The 19,318-nt window shown below is 39.9% G+C and overlaps 1 protein-coding gene across 1 annotated transcript; it reads right to left on the bottom strand.

Annotated features, from left to right (window-relative positions):
* Positions 1-2,665: 2,665 nt before the first annotated feature.
* LOC124866569 (adhesion G-protein coupled receptor G2) lies at positions 2,666-5,527 on the bottom strand. The gene is made up of 5 exons (XM_047362413.1): positions 5,281-5,527; positions 5,116-5,206; positions 4,687-4,816; positions 3,165-3,321; positions 2,666-2,806 (listed from the first exon to the last, which is right to left on the bottom strand). Exons 1-5 carry the CDS (start codon positions 5,444-5,446, stop codon positions 2,706-2,708), a joined length of 645 nt encoding a protein of 214 aa, XP_047218369.1. The 5' UTR covers positions 5,447-5,527; the 3' UTR covers positions 2,666-2,705.
* Positions 5,528-19,318: the final 13,791 nt, after the last annotated feature.

The raw sequence follows: 19,318 nt of genomic DNA, 5'->3' as shown, positions 1-19,318 counted from the left end.
TATGGAAGAGTGGCAATAAAAAAACTATTTCTCAAGGATATCCATAAAAAGTCTCGTTTAACATTTGCCACAAGCTCATCACCCTGAACACACCCTGAACACACCATCCCCACTGTCAAACATGGTGGTGGCAGCATCATGGTTTGGGCCTGCTTTTCGTCAGCAGGGACAGGGAAGATGGTCAAAATTGATGGGAAGATGGATGGGGCCAAATACAGGACCATTCTGGAAGAAAACCTGTTGGAGTCTGCAAGAGACCTGAGACTGGGACGAAGATTTATCTTCCAACAAGACAATGATCCAAAACATAAAACCAAATCTACAATGGAATGGTTCACAAATAAACGTATCCAGGTGTTGGAATGGCCAAGTCAAAGTCCAGACCCGAATCTAATCGAGAATCTGTGGAAAGAGCTGAAGACTGCTGTTCACGAACGCTCTCCATCCAACCTCACTGAGCTCGAGCTGTTTTGCAAGGAAGAATGGGCAAGAATTTCAGTCTCTCGATGTGCAAAACTGATAGAGACATACCTCAAGCGACTTGCAGCTGTAATTGCAGCAAAGGGTGGCGCTACAAAGTATTAACGCCAGGAGGCCGAATAATATTGCACGCCCCACTTTTCAGTTTTTTGTTTTTTTTTAAAGTTTGACACATCCAATAAATTTCATTCCACTTCATGATTGTGTCCCACTTGTTGTTGATTCTTCACAAAAAATTAGAATTTTATATCTTTATGTTTGAAGCCTGAAATGTGGCAAGAGGTTGACCAGTTTAAAGGGGCCGAATACTTGCGCAAGGCACTGTAAAAGATCTATCAGGAGAGGCAAGGGGTTTTCTCCAACCATACCTTTCTTTAAATAAGGCAAACATGTAAAACCCATTTTTTGCTTTGGATCCCCGAACCCGGTGGTGGAAACCGGCAGTAAGGGATGCTGTCAAGCTGAAGAAGGAGTCCTATTGGCTGTGATTGGCTTGTGGGACTCCTTAGGCGGCTGACGGATAGTGTGAGGCCAAGCGTCCTGCAGCCTGGGCTGTGACAGAGGCAAAAACTCTGGCCTGGAGGGAGTTCGGTGAGGGCATGGAGAAGGACTACCGGTTGGCCTCGAAGCGATTCTGGCAAACCATCCGGCGCCTCAGGAGGGGGATGCAGTGCTTCTCCAACACTGTTTACAGTGGGGGTGGGGAGCTGCTTACCTCAACTGGGGACATTATCTGACGGTGGAAGGAGTACTTCGACTATGTCCCTCGTGGTGCCTTGTGGGGGGTGCTCCAGGAGTATGGAGTCAGGGGCCCCTTTATTAGGGGCCATTCGGTCTCTATACAAGCGGAGCAGGAGTTTGGTTCGCAGTGCCGGCACTATGTCGGATCTGTTCCCGGTGCATGTTGGACTCTGGCAGGGCTGCCCTTGGTCACCGTTGTTCCCACCGTGTTCATAACTTTTATGAACAGGATTTCTAGGCGTAGCCAAGGGCCGGAGGGGGTCTGGTTTGGGGACCAGTGGATTTCGTCTCTTCTTTTTGCAGATGACGTGGTCCTGCTGGCCCCCTCTAGCCAAGACCAACAGCATGCACTGGGGCGGTGCGCAGCCGAGTGTGAAGCAGCTGGGATGATGATCAGCTCCTCCGAGGCCATGGTTCTCGACCGGAAAAGGGTGGCTTGTCCTCTTCAAGTTTGAGGGGAGTTCCTGCCTCAAGTGGAGGAGTTCAAGTATCTTGAGGTCTTGTTCACGAGTGAGGGGAGAATGGAGCGGGATATCGACAGAGAGATCGGTGCAGCTGCCGCAGTAATGGGGACGCTGTGCCGGTCCATTGTGGTGAAGAGAGAGCTGAGCCGAAAAGCGAAGCTCTCGATTTACCGGTCCTCCTCTACAGCGAGTGGAGCCAGTTGAGGTGGCAGAGGCATCTACACCGGATGCCTCCTAGACGCCTTCCTTGGGAGGTGGTCCAGGCATGTCCCACCGGGAGGAGGCCCAGGACACCCCCCAGGACACGCTGGAGGGACTATGTCTCTTGGCTGGCCTGGGAACGCTTTGGGCTCCCCCTGAAGGAGCTGGAGGAGGTGTCTGGGTGTCTTCTGCCCCCGCAACCCAGTCCCGGATAAAGCGGAAGACAACAAGTACGAGTACGGGTAGTTTTGGATCTGCAATGATTTACAAATTTCTTTACTACAAAAAAATCTGACTATTTTGTTTTTTCAAGCACTAGTGGCTTTTATTGTTCAGTTTTTTTTTTTAAAGTTAGTTGACTGGAAAGTAAGTGGAGAGAGGGGGGCAGACATGCACTAAATTCAATTAAATTTCTTGTGATACTAGTTGTTTTTTTGTTTTTTTTGACTGCGAGTAATTTTTAATTGACGACTTTGGCCAGATTGTCAAAAACTTTGGACACCCCTGTTGTCTAAGGCATTTATTTCTTTATTAGAGTTTTAAGAAATTAAATTAAAGCTGAACTTTTCAGTTTTATTCAGTAGCAACATGCCAGGTTGTTTAAGGTATTCAGAGGAGCCCCTAAGCAGACCCAGAAATAATAAAATAATAATCAATAAATACAAAAACACTAATAATTTCTAATAATTGTTTTTTTTTTTTTTATAAATGAGAATAATCAGTGGAATGATTATTCTTCTTGCTTTTCAAGAAGAAAAGGAATCACCACAGATGGAAAAAATATCGATTAGAAGAAGTCACAAAGAAGCATTGAGGAGTTCAGTTTTCAGAGGTGTGACTTTGTGAGTCAGTGCCTTGCGTGGTAGCTGAGCCTTTGGTCTTTTTCAGAGTCAACGCAAAATAAACGAAGATAAAAAAACCTGCAAAATACAGAAGAGAGAGGAAATAAGCTCAGGTTTTACACAGTGTGCAGGAGGTAAGGCTCATACACAACATGCAGATTTCACTGTTAAACCACCAACCAGCTCTACACCGAACCAACTGTGTCAGGTTATGGAAAAAAGAGGCAGAAATGAATCATTGTGCAGTGGAACTACAGTACAAGTAATGAGTGTCTGTTGGATTTTTTTCGTGGTGTTATATGATGCCCACTGTGAACTGTGACGCAAAACAGAAAAAGGTTACCATGACTTATGTGTACACCCCTAATAAATACTTTAGATCTCTTTGCTGGAACATCCCAATAGAACAGAGGAGATCACATCTTAACAAGCTGACCTTGCAGAGAGTTCACAATGCAGAAGATGTAGAGGACAGGAGTGTTCAGGTGGCCCAGTGAGAAGAAGATCAGGCCCCAGGTGAGGCCAAGCAGAACCATGAGCAACAGCAGGATGAAGATATTCTTCTTGGCTGCGTTACGCTCACTCTGTCTATGCTGGTTCACCAAACATAAAGAGAAAATCACCAACAGGAGGTTAAAGTCATTGCAAAAAATTAGAGAGACCCTATCATACACAGCAACTTCTTAATTAGTATTGAGGAGATCTTCACTCTGGGATTTGGATAATCTGCTTCAACACAAGAACCATTTACACTCCACCAATCCAAATCCAGCTAAATTATTTGTCATTTTTTTCATATCTGACAAACCTTTTAAATTACAAAGGGAACATGAAAAACTAGTTATTTTTTGTTTATCTTTAATTTCCCATAAAATTATATGTCACTTGTAAAACAGATTGTATATGCCTAAATAGTTTAGTAAATTCCCAAAAAGGCCACACCAAACAAAAATAACTTCTTTTTACTCTAAAACATAGAAAGCGATGTTTAATAGACCATACTTGATATCTCTTTAAGATGTTTTCATTTAGTTTACCCTTTCTGATTGCAAAACACAAAACATAGAAACAGAGGAACTGAAGTTTATGGAAAAATAATAAGAAATAAATTTGTCAACATGTGATGATTTGGCTGGCCACAAGCAAAGGTGAAACTCTGGGCCTCGCCAGCAACCCCATGGGGCTTGGCCGGCTCAGCCTGAAGAAGCTACAGGAAGCTCCTTCTATGTGAACCCACCACTTTTAGAGAGGAATGTCGGGATCAAGTGATATGCAAGTTGGGTTGCAGGTGAGCCTTGCATACTAATCCCTGGCGGCATAATCTGCCTTATCATGACTGAAAGAAGGAGATCCTGAATTCAAGCGGGTGAAATGAGCTTCCTCTGGAGCGTGGTTGGCCAGAGCCTTAGAGATGGGGTGAGGAGCTAAGTCATCTGGGGGAGCTCACAGTTGAGTCACTGCTTTTCCACTTGGAAGGGAGTCAGTTGAGGCGGTTCAGGCTTCTGATCATGATGCCCCCTGGCGCCTCCCTTTGGAGGTTTTTTTGGGCATGTCCCACTAGGAAAATATCTGGGGCAGACCCAGAACTTGCTGGAGGGACTATACATCCTGGTCTGGGAAGGCCTTGGGATCCCCCAAAATGAGCTGGAGGGTGACGCCAAGGAGAGAGATGTCTGGAGTTCTTTTTCATTACAAATACAATATTGCAGTGTTTTTCAACCCTGGTCCTCAAGGCACACTGCCCTGTATGTTTTAAATGTTTCCTTGCTTCAGCACACCTGATTTCAATTGATGGCTGATTAACAGGCTTTTGGAGAACTGCTACCATCTGAATGGTGTGTTAAGGCAGGGAAACATCTAAAACATGCAGGGCATGAGATTGGCTTCACCTGTCCTTGGTGTGCATAGGCATTAGAAATCAATAACTTGCATATGCAATGTAGTTATTTTACAATTACCTCTTTGCCATAGAAGGTCCCCATGAACCATTTAATTATCACTCCAAACATGATTAGATTAAAGAGGAACACCAAGCTGAACAGTCCCACTGTGGTCACCATCTTCACTTTGTCATTGGTTATATAGCATCTATACAAACAGGAAGCAAAGAAAACATTTTTTAATTATTTTAGAAAACAAAAAGAAAAGTGAAGACTATAATTACACCTAGACAGTAAAATAAAGCAAAAAACAACTCAAGTACTGAGTTTTAGCAAAGCAGAGTTGAGTTAGGGTAGTTTCATGCCCATTTTACCTCTTTTTATTTAATGGTTGAGTTGAAATATGCAAATATACACAGAATTAAAGGCAGGTGCAAAACAGTTGAGTTAATGTTTAGTTCGGAATATACTTCCTAAGTTCTGACATTTATTTTTTATTCCTCTTACACTTTAGTCACATTAGATGAGTCCAGTGGGGTACGACCATAGAATCCTTTGTCAATGATCACCACCACTGTCACAATGACCGCTGGAAGACCTGAAACAAAACAACTGCTTCCTTAACTTCAGAACGCAGACACTTAGCCTCCAGACTCAGATGTTGCCACTCACCCCATCCCACCACACTGAGTTTGAGCAGGTATCTCCTCACATAGATGTTAAAGACTTTGACAAGTAGAAGATAGAGATGGAAGCCCTCCAAGGCCATCCAGGTAAAAGAGGCCAACAGGGAGTAGTGAAGAAGAAGAGCTACATAAAGACAAAGCTCAGAGGACATGGCTGCCACTGCCTGGCTGGGGAGGAAGTGTATATTGAGAAGGATCAGTGCGACTGCAAGGCTGATGTGGATCTTCTTGGAATCATCTCCTCGGACTTCTCTGTCAGACACAGAAGTTGTTGTCTGTTGTAAGTGAGAACAGCTGAACAGATTTCATCATCAAATTGGGTCACAAGAAAATTAGGTTACATAAAGTAGAGGATGAAAGAAAGAATGAATTGTTATGCTGGGTGGGGGTGAGGAGAGCGGTGGTTGCTGAGTTCTCGCAAGAATGGTATGTGAGTACATATAACATGGTGGCGCACTAACAAACATATGACTCTCCAGCTTACGTAAAAACCAAGACAAGAATTGAGTACAATTTAAAATATTAACCACTGTCTTCTTTACTTATAAGCGACAACATGGACGAGAAAACTGTTTGGCTATTAATTCCTGATAATCAGATGGTGCCAAGCTTGGCAATTTTGATTATATGCCCAAGTGCCTTGGGCACTAATTAATAGTTATTTATAGCCAAACAAAATTATTGTTGCACAACAGTAGGAATTGCTTTCATTTATCATGAAAGAACACAGTACCTGTTTGTGATGAAGAGCAACACGGCAATGACTAGGGCAAAAAGAGAGATGCCACAGCCAATGTAGGTAATGTAGAACAGGATCTCAGCGTCTTTGGGTGAGAGGTCTGCAGACACCTGTAGAGAAAATATACTCTGACATCCTGTTGTTAATCTTTACTTCAGTCATTTTATGTGACATGTAGTCAAATTTAAAATGTTTAAACTGAAATAGACTTTACAAAGTGGGTACAGAAATCACTGGCATCGATGTATAGGATCTTGTTTAATACTTTTTGGGGTTTTTAGAGTTTTATGTTTTGTGTAGTGACAAATATAATATTTATTAGCTTTGCTACCTTTATCTGTTATAGGTTTTTAAACTTTTAAAGAGGTATAATTTTAAAGTATGAGGCATTCATGACAACATTACATTACTGATTATGTCTTATTTAGCTGAACACAAATAATAAAAAAGAAACAAAAATACTCCATGAATTTGTAAATATAAATACTACATAAAAAAACATTTAAACTGTTCTGTTATTAGTTCTGTCTTTGTTTCATCCCATCTTTACATTTTGGTTTTTATTAGAAACGGAAATGTGCATTAGAAACTCATCTGCATTTATCCAAATAAAATCTTCTATGTTTACTTAATTAAATTTAGATGTAATTATAAAAACAACCACATGAGACAAATGCCTATGCAAGGATTCCTAGATACTAGATGTTAATCATTTTCCTGATGTGTTTTTTTTTTTTTTTTTACCAGTGGTGTGGCCTAAAAACTCAGCCATCAGATGGCTCCCCCTTTTGGCATGTTAGTGTATGTGCAACTCTTTTTAAAAAAGCAAATTAACTCTACTGAATAGTGCTCTTTTTCAGATATAATGGTTAGATGAAACTGAATTAATAAACATATTTATTTACCATGCTAAACTAATTAATGAGCTACTTGTCTGCTTAACTTTAAGCTATTGTTCAACTGGGAGCCCGTAGTCTTTTACAGGATTCTAAAATACTCCTTTAAAAAAGCTTCATAAACATTGATTTCAGGAATAGTTCAGAATAATTTGTTTTCTGCATTTTAAATTTTTTAACATTTGCTTTAAAATGCTCTAAATTTTATGGGCTAAAATTGTTTTTTTAGTTCCAATCTGTGCCGGCCCAAGATCCAGTCACGGCATTGTGCGATTTGCGCAAATGTTGCCACAAATTCAGTACAACTTATAAGAATCTATTAAGAATACTTCACGAATGTTGGGAATCAGGTATGCCGAATGCATCTAAGAATTAGTGACGATTACATCTTAAGTCCTAAATCAGTGAGTGACTTAAGGGCCACATTCTCCATACTTAAAATGTGATTTCTGGTAGGGTGGTTTGTCAATAAGAATTTGGGATAGTTTATTGGAAATAAAATGTGATAAAGAAACAACATAAAACAAATAATTTTACTATGTTTTATATTTATTATTTATTGACATTTTTTTATTTTGGTGTTTTGTTTTTTTTTATTTTAAATTTGTTTCCCTTAATTCTTATTTTGTAATAGATTCATAACATGGTAGAGTGAATGATTTTAATCCTTTATTTTTTGTAATTTTAATAACAATGGCTTACAGATAATAAAAAACTTGAATTAAATATATCAGATAATGTGAATATTACTTGAGATCAATAAAAAAAGGATATTTTAAACAGATGCATTTCGGTTTGCTGCAATATCTTAGATTGCTTAGGTTTACTTGTGTTTTTCTTGCCTTTAAATTACGTCCACTGTTATTTACTGCATGAGAACTTGTTTATCTGAAGATATTTGTCTTTAATAGACACATGCAAAAAGTTTGGGGGAAGGCTGTGTTTATTGTGTTAATTAGTTTGCATGACGGCGCAGTGGTTTATTTTTTTGTCTTGTAGCAAAGCTCCCCACTTCTGTGTGGAGTTTGCATGTTCTCCCCGTGCATGCGTGGGTTCTCACTGGATACTCTAGCTTCCTCCCACAGTCCAAAAACGGGGGTGTTTAGTTAATGGGTCTCTCTGAGTTACCCTTAGATTTCTGAATGCATGGTTATTTGTCCTGCTTGTCTCTGCGTCCGGTGATAGACGGGCGACCTGGGATGTAACCCCAGAGATACGCACCAGGCCCACCTCAACAATACACAGATAAGCAGGTATAGACAGTGGATGGACAAATGGAGTTTTGACTATCATATTGTTTTTGTGATGACAACATTGTCATCTGCATAAAATAAAAAAGGTGTTTCCTACCATGAGCACACCGAAGTATGTGAGATGGTCACAAGAACAGGTGACGTGCGTCTTATTGTATTCCACTTCTTCACAGCCCTCTGTACTGGTAAGGAACTCTGGTAAATAAGAGAGAGAGAGAGACATGTTAAACTAATAATATTGTCACATTTGGTCTAGATTAGCTCATTGAATGGCTGCAGGAAACTATTGACTCAACAAGTAAATATCTCTATGTTGCTACTTATGACAGGTGTCATATTACTCACCCTCTGCTGTAGTATTTAAAAACACACACTTAGGTTTCAGATTTTTCTGTAACACAATAGTATTCCTGTTTTAGACTGTGTTATTATCAGATATTATTTCTTCCATCATTTATTGACAACATAAAGCTAAATAACTTTTAGGTTTGTAATTAGGGCAAGGGAATAAAATCATAGTTACATTTATGCTTGATGCTATATTTATGGTGATGTTGATTCGTTCCTGAAGTCCTGCAACACTCCTGCCAACACTGAGTCCGATGAGCCAGTAATCGGACAAGTCTTTCAGGGAAGTCTACAAAATAAAATAAACTTATGGTTTAAATCATATCCAAGTCTGTTATTTGCAAACAGTCTGAAGTGTCAAGGCTTTTAAGTGGAAAGAAGTATCCCAAGTTGTTGCTGCTAAATGCAATTCAAGAACTAATAAATCATGGGATAAGAGACAGGTTTTTACAGCCCTCTAGTTAGAAATGTAGTAGCATAATCTTACTTAAACAAAATGTCACACTAAGAAACTATTTTTTTCTGCTTTCTTTATTTTGTTTATTTTTGCACAAAATCACCTGGTGCCACACATATTTGCATTGCTATTTTTGCAACCTTCTTGCTCTGTGCAATGTTCTTGCTCTATTAGAACAGCACTGACTTTTTTAATAACATTTTATAAAGATGGAGCATACAGACTGAGCTTCCTTTGATCATCCAGAGTCCTGGGTTTTCTTAGAGGCCTTTTCTCATCAGCTCATCCCACAGGTTTTTATTATAAAGAATTCAGGTCTAGGGACTCCAATGGCTATGAAGCAAGTTCATGTTGTATGTGGTCCAGTGTTGATTTGGCCATATGTTTTGGTTAATTTGATTATTTTAATGTTAATTTATAACCTTTATCAAACAACAGTATTAAATCTTTCAGTTTTAAAAACTTTGATATCAAACACAAAATCACATAATGTTTTTATTTATAAGTAAAATAAAAAGCACAACTGCTTAGCTATAAAATATTAAGTGACTATAATACAAACATGATAATGTAAGTCCTGAAGTGTTAATATCCATTAAAGCAATGTTTAGCAGTTATTTTTTTAAATTGAACTTTATCACTAAAGGCATCTTTAAATATATCCTTGTTAACGGCAAACAATCATTAAAGCTAAAGTAGATATTGTTGCAATATTTCCTGTTACTTTAAACTGTAATATAACAGTTTAAGCCTTCAGAACTGCAGCAAAACTACACAAGAACAGCAATGTTTTTTTTTTTTTAATCGTGTCCTGTTGTCTGAGTGACAAGAAAAAGCCCAACACAGGGCCGTCCCCAACCAGGAGACAGATATCGAACACACCCCGAACCGGTAATCTTTCATATTAAAATTATTACATTTCAACATGTACAATCCTAGTGGCAGTAAAGCAACGTTAGGTCTAGACTATGGTTCAATAGAGAACTTTGCCATTATCATATCCAAAACACCCCCCACAACCCCACCACCCAACCAGCCCAACCATCCGCCTGCGCCAGCTGCCCCAGCCTGTCAGACCATGAGAGGGAAACGTGCACCAGCTGGGTAACTGGGCCAGGCAGGCCAACCGCTCCAGGCCAAGCAGAACCCGCCAGCTGCCCCAGTGCAGGCACAAGACATGCTCCACCACCCAACACGAACGGCATTTTTTAAAGAAAAAAACCAATCATGAGCAGTCATGGACAGTTTAATCTCTTACCTCGTTTGTTAGCTGAATCATACAGAACACAAATGTATTATTCACTAGAGCAAGCAGCGCTGCTGGGACCTGAACTCTCACCACTCTGTTTGACACATCCGCGTCTGTCATCGCCTACATCGGTGGCAGAAATACAGCAAGAGAAAGATTAAATAATGTGTGCCTATGTCGGTCAAGGATATTAACATATATATATATATATATATATATATATATATATATATATATATATATATATGTTAATGATGGACAGACTGACAGATTTACCTGTGTGTCGTTGGCATATATTTCAATCCTCCTGAAGACTTTAGGGGGCTTCTTTAGGAGAGCTACCAAATTTGGAACAGAAATGAGGGTTGTCTCATTCACCTCTGTTGTCTCCAGAATGCTTTCAAGCTTTTTAATTCCCCTGGTTGAAAAGGAAGTGAAAACAATAAAGACACAGTGTTGAGATACACTATTTTATCTACTAACACAGAATGTTTCTTTCATGCTAAAAAAGTTTAATGTTTACTTGGAAGTTTTCCAGTTCTTTATGTCTTGGCTGTAAAGTGTCATGCAGCATTCAGCTTTTGAAACTGTAAAGTTGATGGTTACATTCTATTTATTTAGATACATACATTACAATCCACAAACACAATGCTAGTATGTAGAAGGTGGGTACAAAGGAAACCAGTAATAAAACATGAACCAGTCAAACCCGTAAGTTGGACCACTTTAATGTTGCAAATGAAGCAACTTACCTGATTTATCATTAGCAGTATTGCATCGTTGCTTACAGTCATGTTTATTGCACACACTATTTATTGTACAAAATCCTACCAGCAGTATCAGCCGGGGTAGGAGCCCGAATGTCCTCCTGTCAAAACAGCGATTGTTTTTTAATTGAAAGCTATATGTGCTTCACAGGCAGTCGCTGAGCAGGTTCTCTCATAAAAACACAGGAAAAGCAGATTAATACGGAAGAATCCCGATCGATAAAGATTTACACCCAAGCATGACAAATCAGACGAGGATTACGGTTTAACAAAGTTGAATCCAAAAGTCCCAGCTACCAATGCCGATTTAAATTTTTGGACTTAACATACATATTAGTTTAATTTCTGCAAAATAATTAAATAAATAAATTTACTAGATTTTATTTTTTTGTTTTTGAGAAATTACTTTCTTAAAATTACTTTACTGTCAGAATTTCTATAGGTTTCCTATTTCTTGCTTTCAATGCAGGCTCAATTTTGTTTCCAGTATTTTAAAGACATTCTTGACATTTTAGTACAGAGCACTCTCCTAGGTCAGTTTTATTACTTATGTTTCACAAGTCATGATGAAATTGGCTTCAGGTCTATCAGGGTGGTAAAGGGCTGTTACAGTGCTTTTGTTGGCATTTGAATGAATTATATTTAGGTTCTGTATTTAACATTTATACTTATTTATACTTTATAAGCTGTCTTTATAAGCTGTCTTATGGCAGCATCATGCTCTGGGAGTGCTTTCCTTCAGCAGGGACAGGGAAGGTGGTCAGAGTTGATGGGAAGATGGATGGAGCCAAATACAAGGCAGACCTGGAAGAAAACCTGTTGGAGTCTGCAAAACACTTGAGACTGGGCCTTCCAGCAGGACAACGACTCTAAGCATAAAGTCATGGCTACAATGGAATGGTTTAAAACAAAACATATTCATGTGTTAGAATGGCCCAGTCAAAGTCCAGACCTAAACCCAATCGAGAATCTGTGGCAAGATCTGAAAACTGCTGTTTACGAACGCTCTCCATCTAATCTGACTGTGCTTGAGTTGTTTTGCAAAGAAGAATGGGCAAAAATTTCAGTCACTAGATGTGCAAAGCTGATAGAGATATACCCTAAAAGACTTGCAGATGTAATTGCAGCAAAAGGTGGTTCTACAAAGTATTGACTCAGGGGGGCTGAATACTTTTGCACACCACATCTTTTAGTTTGTTATTTGTAAAAAAAAATTTAAATCATGTATAATTTTCGTTTCACTTCACAATTGTATACCTCTTTCGTTGGACTTTCACATAAAATTCCAATAAAATATATTTATGTTTGTGGTTGCAATGTTACAATATGTCTAAATAGTGTCTAAACATCATCCAGTGTCCTGTTTGATTTATCTATCTTCAATGAATAAGCGTTATTAGTCTAGATAATATAACCAGTTAGATAAAACATAAAAAAGGATCATAACCTACCTCTGCATATTGCTGAGCTCTTGCTGCTGTTTATGTGAAAAGACAACAGAACACAACCAATGTGATGGTAGGAAGAAAGACTAGAATAGATTCCAGGTGATATTTTACAGTTCTGTGGGAAGTTGTTAGATCAAACATGTAAATATCACGAGTGAACAGTTGGAAACTGAAAAATAATGCTCTTTATCTTATCTGGTCTGTTATCTTTGACTCTACACTTCCCCATTAACTTCAGGATATTTAAAACTCCAAAGATTGTTCATACTTTGTGTTCAGATCCAGGAACTGTTGAAATTGCTGTTGATACTAGTTTGCATTTTGTAATAGCAGTTTTTTTGTCAGAATGAACTGACAAAGAGGACTCAGCTGTCCTATCAGAACAGTGAAACAGTAACAAGACGACATGACATTTGACTTAAACAAGTCTGATATTTAGTTGATATCAAAAGTGGCCAGTTTGAAATGAGGGAAAGTGTTTATTGTTTGGAGCTGCAATTATAGGCGTTGTGTTGTGGAACCCTCCTGTAGCATGTGAAAGAGTGAATGCATGAATGAATCGTAGTAGAAGAGTGATTCATACATCAATCATGAAAGTTTACTGACTCATCATGCAGGTGAACCTTCTTTCTAGTACACTCTATATAAGACAGGGATTGCAATAACCTTCAGGGTCTGTCATCTTCTCAGACCTGAATACCTCCCTAATCAGAACAACCAAAACGCCATACTTGACTTGGTCTCTTGACCATCAGTTCTCACCATCTTGTTTTCACAGCTGTGCCATTGGGGGAATCTCTGCAGAACATGAACTGGCCTGAGAATTGCTCTGTAGAAAGGGAGCAGCTGCATTATATGGCTCAGGTTGTTGGAAGATTTCCTACTTTGGATCACTGTAAAGCAGAATTAAACATGGAAAAACGTCTCTAACAGAAAGTTAGTAATGCTGAGCATATTGAAGTATGGAAGAAAAAGTATTAGAAAGTATGCTAAACAATACCAATTATTTATAAGCAAGTTGATCAGGCTTGAAACAATGGTACAGCCAGAACCTCATTGATGGTGCTGTGTGTTTCTAAGTCTGAGAGCTTTGTTCAGAGATGTTGCACATGGTGACACCATGATCACTCCACCAGAAGGTATCAAAGGGTGTGGCCAACAGACAGCCATTAAGAAAAATAGTCAAACCCCATTGTTTAAGTTTAAGAGAAGAGACAACACCAAATAAAATGTGAATAAATTTGCATGTGACAAATGTGCATACGCAGTATATAATATTTAAAGGTATAACCAGATATGAATTAATCACGGAGTATTTCAAAGGCTTGCTAAGTTTTTAAACTAGCAGAATAAGATGATCCACTTTGAAATACATATATATATATATAATAATATATATATATATATATATATATATATATAAAGCTTTACAACAGCAAACAGATGGCATATATGTGTCTTTTGTTGGCTGTAAAGTTTTGTAAAGCCCCTAGACATGGCGGGTCCTTCAACAAACAGTTGTGAAAAAAATGTTTCACTCTCAGGAGCCTAATGGATGTCAGAGAGGTACTGTGATTTGATGCCACTTGTGCTGTGCATTCATTTATTACCCTGACCTGATGAATGGCCTCGTTCAATGGCCTCCAACTGAATGCTGATAAGACCAAAGACACTATTATTGTTTGTGGAAGGAAGCACTTAAAGGCACAAAGCCTCTTATATAAACATTGTGCCTTTGAGAGTGTGCATTACTAGGAAATACCTTGGGACTATTAAAGAACTTTAAAGCTACCTGTGAGGCCATGTGCAAAAAGGCTCATCAGGGCCCATCTGTCTAAGGAAACTGACATTTTTATACCCTCTTTCATTGTGCATTTATTGAATCTGTTTTATTGCTTTTAATTATGTTTGTTTTATTGGAGAGTAACTGTTTTACACTTTAATAAGGCTAATTGATTTTGATTTGTGTGTGTGTGGGGTGGGGGGGATGGGGGGGGGGGTGGTAGCAGGAGAAGCACAGAGGACAGACGTCACTGTCTGGAAAAGTGATGCTTTTAAGTCTGGGCTTTATAAGTTTTTGTCTCAGCAATAGCAATAATGAGTATAAGGACTTTAAAGTGCAAAACCGCAGACCTTTGACTGGGCTGAAGGTGACCCTCTCTCATTTGACCCGATGCATACAGTCTGATTACAGGCAGCTGCTCTCTGCCTGCTCCCTACTCCTCCAGACACTGGTTCGCTTAAGGACCGTCAATAAATTTCCGAACCCACAGTGTTTCATGGTGGTATTTCTTTTTATGTTTTAGGAGATGTATGTGCAGCTGAACAGCTTATTTAGAATGTTATTAAATACAGCGCCCTGTCTGAGTGTAATTCAGAAAGCTGATGTGTCCTTTTTCTTTTCTTTCAGCCTTCATGCATGATTTATGATTTGTAAATAGTAAAAATATATTTTGGTTTGACCCGCTTCAGCCTTTGTGGTCCTTAATGTTATAGTAGTCGCTCTTAAGTTTTATTAACTTTTCTCTACACTACCTCGTCTCATGGCCAATCAGTAAACAGCAGTCTGTCCACGTCACATGTAGTCCGACTGAAACTCCTACTGAGTAGGTCCCAAAACCACCAACCCAGAGTCTAAGATGCTGACATCTTCAGCTCGCCTCACCATCGGAAACTGTGCTGGGCGCCTCACAGTTCCTCTGCCAGGGTCAGCAGGTTTCCAAGCCAGTCACGGCTCCATTCTCTACCTGTTTCTGCACCTCCTGTTTTTTCTTCCTCCCCCCAAAGACGACATCATCATAAAGACGCCTCTCGTCCCGTTCCAGTGCGGTCAGGCTGACGCTTCCATTTCTCTTCTGTATGGTCAGGCCGATGCCTCCTCTCCATCTAAGAATTCCAGGTTCTCAGCCAGCTTTTTGTCACAGGCCATTCTTCAGCATCCCTGAGCCCATACCTGTCCAGCACCTTCTGCTACTCGTTTAGCACCCTCCTGCATTCTGCAAAAGAAGATAATGCCCACAACTCCTGTGCAGTTTTCTGCAGCTGAGTCCGCTTCTAGTCTCATGACTGCAGCTCCGTGCCTTCAAAGAGCACTTAAGTTCACTTCTGGTCTAAACCTGCTGCCTGACAGTTGTCTGTGGCAGCAGTAACCGCAGCTGTTGCCATGTCCTTGTCTGCAGCAACAACAGTTTCCTCGTTCTTGTTAGCTGCAGCAGCAGCTCTTTCATCTTCAACAGCAGCAGTCCTCACATCAATAACTGTAGCTGTAGCTGTTGCTCTCTGGTCTGGTGTATTTTCTTCAGAGACTCTTGTTGTGCAGCCGTCATCATCATCATCAATATCTCTGGCTATGTCATCTTTGTCATCACCAACTACACCCCTTGCTCCTTTATCCTCAGCTTCACTGCCATGTGCACCTCCTGTTCAACCTTCCTCAACTCAACTCCATCCTCAATTTCCTGGTTTCGAGTTCTCCAAGGGGTCCGAGGATGAGCTGTTCCACGTTCCTGTGCCCAAGTTCTCCGAGGATGTTGTCCAAGTGGACACGCCTCATGTTGGACATGCCCTGTGTTCCAGTTCCCAAGTTCTGGGATGAGGATGTCCAGGTGGACCCGCCTCATGTTCTAGTTCCAGAGTCCTCTGACGAGGGAGTCCAGGTGGGCCCGGGGTCCTGAGCATTTTGAGTACTGCTAAATTTCATGGTTCTGGTTATGTTAAAGCGTTTTTTACTTTTTAAGTGTGTTTAGGTGTATTTTGAACCCAGCAAAACAAATCTATCTATGGGTACAAATACATTCCCCTTGAACCTTAATGCACAGGGGGATTGTGATCAGATCAGATTATATCTGCAGCATATCAAGACAATTTGGACAACCTTATGCTCCTAACTTTGTGGAAATAGTTTGGGGGCAACTCCTTCCTGATCCAACATGACCATTGTATGCCAGTACACAAGCAATAAAGAGATGGATTAGCAAGTTGGGTGTGGATGATCTTGGTAGACGTGTACAGAGTGTTGACCGCAACCTGATAGAGGACCTTTGAGTTGAATTAGAGCAGAGACTGTTAGTCAGCCCATTCTCTGATCTCAAAATGCACACCTTTTTCATTCTCATTACATAAGAAGAAAAAAGAAAAAAAACGTATTCAGGAACTAGAGGAAACCATTAAAGTGTTAGAAGCAGGAACAGGAAATGCTGTCCAGCCCCACTTACCCCTGTTTTAAATACACTGTACAACAACACACATCAACAACACATTTGGGCGGTAGGCTTGGGGTTTTTCCATACCTCAGTTTCCTGTTTGCCATCTGGGGTTAGAGGGCAGGAGGAGGAACAGGTGTTCTGGTTGGGGTCTGGGCGGGGGTTGGGAGTCGGGTCTCGGGGGTCAGGGCTGGTGTTTAGTTTCTCTCAGGATAGTTCGGATTTCTGTTCCTGGTTTCGGACCCCAGTCTGCCCACTGTGGGCGGTGCTGGGTTCTGGTGTGGTGAGGTCAACTGAGCAGTGTGCAGTGACGATATGGTTTAGGTCGGCAGGGCGAGTTGCCTCAAAACTCTATTTGTGTGAGAGCAGGTAAAGATTCAACATGAACATTTTCTAAATCGTTTTAATTTTTTTTTGTGTCGAATTTGAATCTAGTCAGGTAGTTTGAACTGATTACTGACCCAAATACATGTTGCCAACAGCCAAAGGAAAATAGAGGATGTGATAAAAAAAAAGAATGTAAAGAATGAGAGAAGAAACTCAGATATATATACAGTGCCTTGCGAAAGTATTCAGCCCCCTTGAACTTTTCAACCTCTTGCCACATTTCAGGCTTCCAACATAAAGATATAAAATTTTTATTTTTTGTGAAGAATCAACAACAAGTGGGACACAATCGTGAAGTGGAATGAAATTTATTGGATATGTCAAACTTAAAAAAAAAACAAAAAACTGAAAAGTGGGGCGTGCAATATTATTCGGCCTCCTGGCGTTAATACTTAGTAGCGCCACCCTTTGCTGCAATTACAGCTGCAAGTCGCTTGGGGTTTGTCTCTATCAGTTTTGCACATCGAGAGACTGAAATTCTTGCCCATTCTTCCTTGCAAAACAGCTGGAGCTCAGTGAGGTTGGATGGAGAGCGTTCGTGAACAGCAGTCTTCAGCTCTTTCCAGAGATTCTCGATTGGATTCAGGTCTGGACTTTGACTTGGCCATTCCAACACCTGGATACGTTTATTTGTGAACCATTCCATTGTAGATTTGGCTTTATGTTTCGGATCATTGTCTTGTTGGAAGATAAATCTCCGTCCCAGTCTCAGGTCTCTTGCAGACTCCAACAGGTTTTCTTCCAGAATGGTCCTGTATTTGGCCCCATCCATCTTCCCATCAATTTTGACCATCTTCCCTGTCCCTGCTGACGAAAAGCAGGCCCAAACCATGATGCTGCCACCACCATGTTTGACAGTGGGGATGGTGTGTTCAGGGTGATGAGCTGTGTTGCTTTTATGCCAAACATATTGTTTTACATTGTGGCCAAACAATTCGATTTTGGTTTCATCTGACCAGAGCACCTTCTTCCACATGTTTGGTGTGTCTCCCAGGTGGCTTGTGGCAAACTTTAAACGAGACTTTTTATGGATATCTTTGAGAAATGGCTTTCTTCTTGCCACTCTTCCATAAAGGCCAGATTTGTGCAGTGTAGGACTGATTGTTGTCCTATGGACAGACTCTCCCACCTCAGCTGTAGATCTCTGCAGTTCATCCAGAGTGATCATGGGCCTCTTGGCTGCATCTCTGATCAGTCTTCTCCTTGTTCAAGATGAAAGTTTAGATGGACGGCCGGGTCTTGGTAGATTTGCAGTGGTCTGATACTCCTTCCATTTCAATATGATTGCTTGCACAGTGCTCCTTGGGATGTTTAAAGCTTGAGAAATCTTTTTGTATCCAAATCCGGCTTTAAACTTCTTCACAACAGTATCTCAGACCTGCCTGGTGTGTTCCTTGGTCTTCATGATGCTCTCTGCACTTTGAACAGAACCCTGAAACTATCACAGAGCAGGTGCATTTATACGGAGACTTGATTACACACAGGTGGATTCTATTTATCATCATCAGTCATTTGGGACAACATTGGATCATTCAGAGATCCTCACTGAACTTCTGGAGTGAGTTTGCTGCAATGAAAGTAAAGGGGCCGAATAATATTGCACGCCTCACTTTTCAGTTTTTTATTTGTTAAAAAAGTTTGACACATCCAATACATTTCATTCCACTTCCCGATTGTGTCCCAGTTGTTGATTCTTCACAAAAAATTATAATTTTACATCTTTATGTTTGAAGCCTGAAATGTGGCAAGAGGTTGAAAAGTTCAAAGGGGCCGAGTACTTTCGCAAGGCACTGTAATCTAAAATGAAGGGTCATATTAAAATATAACAAGCATTTCAAACTTTTAACATACATGTAAAATGCTTTGAAATTATATTTTCAAAATTAAAACAAAATATTAAAAGGTTATTTTGTCAGTGGTTCAGTTAGGGTTTAGGGAAAAAGAAATCTAAATTCATGGATAAATACTTTCAAGATTTATATCATAAGGTTTATTTCATAAATTCCAAATTAGTGTTGTTAAGGTAGAAGTAATATTTTTTTAGTTAGTCAACATTAACAGTTATTCTGAATACCACAGAAAGCTTCAGATTAAAAAACAAAAACTGAAGTAAAAAACATAGTTATCAATATCCAATTCAAATTCTGATTAAAGTGATTCATTTGTGGGATAAACTTAAAGTGTTTTAAACTGCATGTCTTTCATTTTAGTTTAGAGTGGAAACTAAATATTGCTTGACTGATTCTGAGAATGTCATGTATTGCTGCCACCAACTGGT

This window comes from Girardinichthys multiradiatus, chromosome 4 (genome assembly GCF_021462225.1).
Source record: "Girardinichthys multiradiatus isolate DD_20200921_A chromosome 4, DD_fGirMul_XY1, whole genome shotgun sequence".
Classification (NCBI taxonomy): domain Eukaryota; kingdom Metazoa; phylum Chordata; class Actinopteri; order Cyprinodontiformes; family Goodeidae; genus Girardinichthys; species Girardinichthys multiradiatus.
Note: the sequence above shows the minus strand (reverse complement) of the source record. Positions and strands in the feature narration are given on the sequence as shown.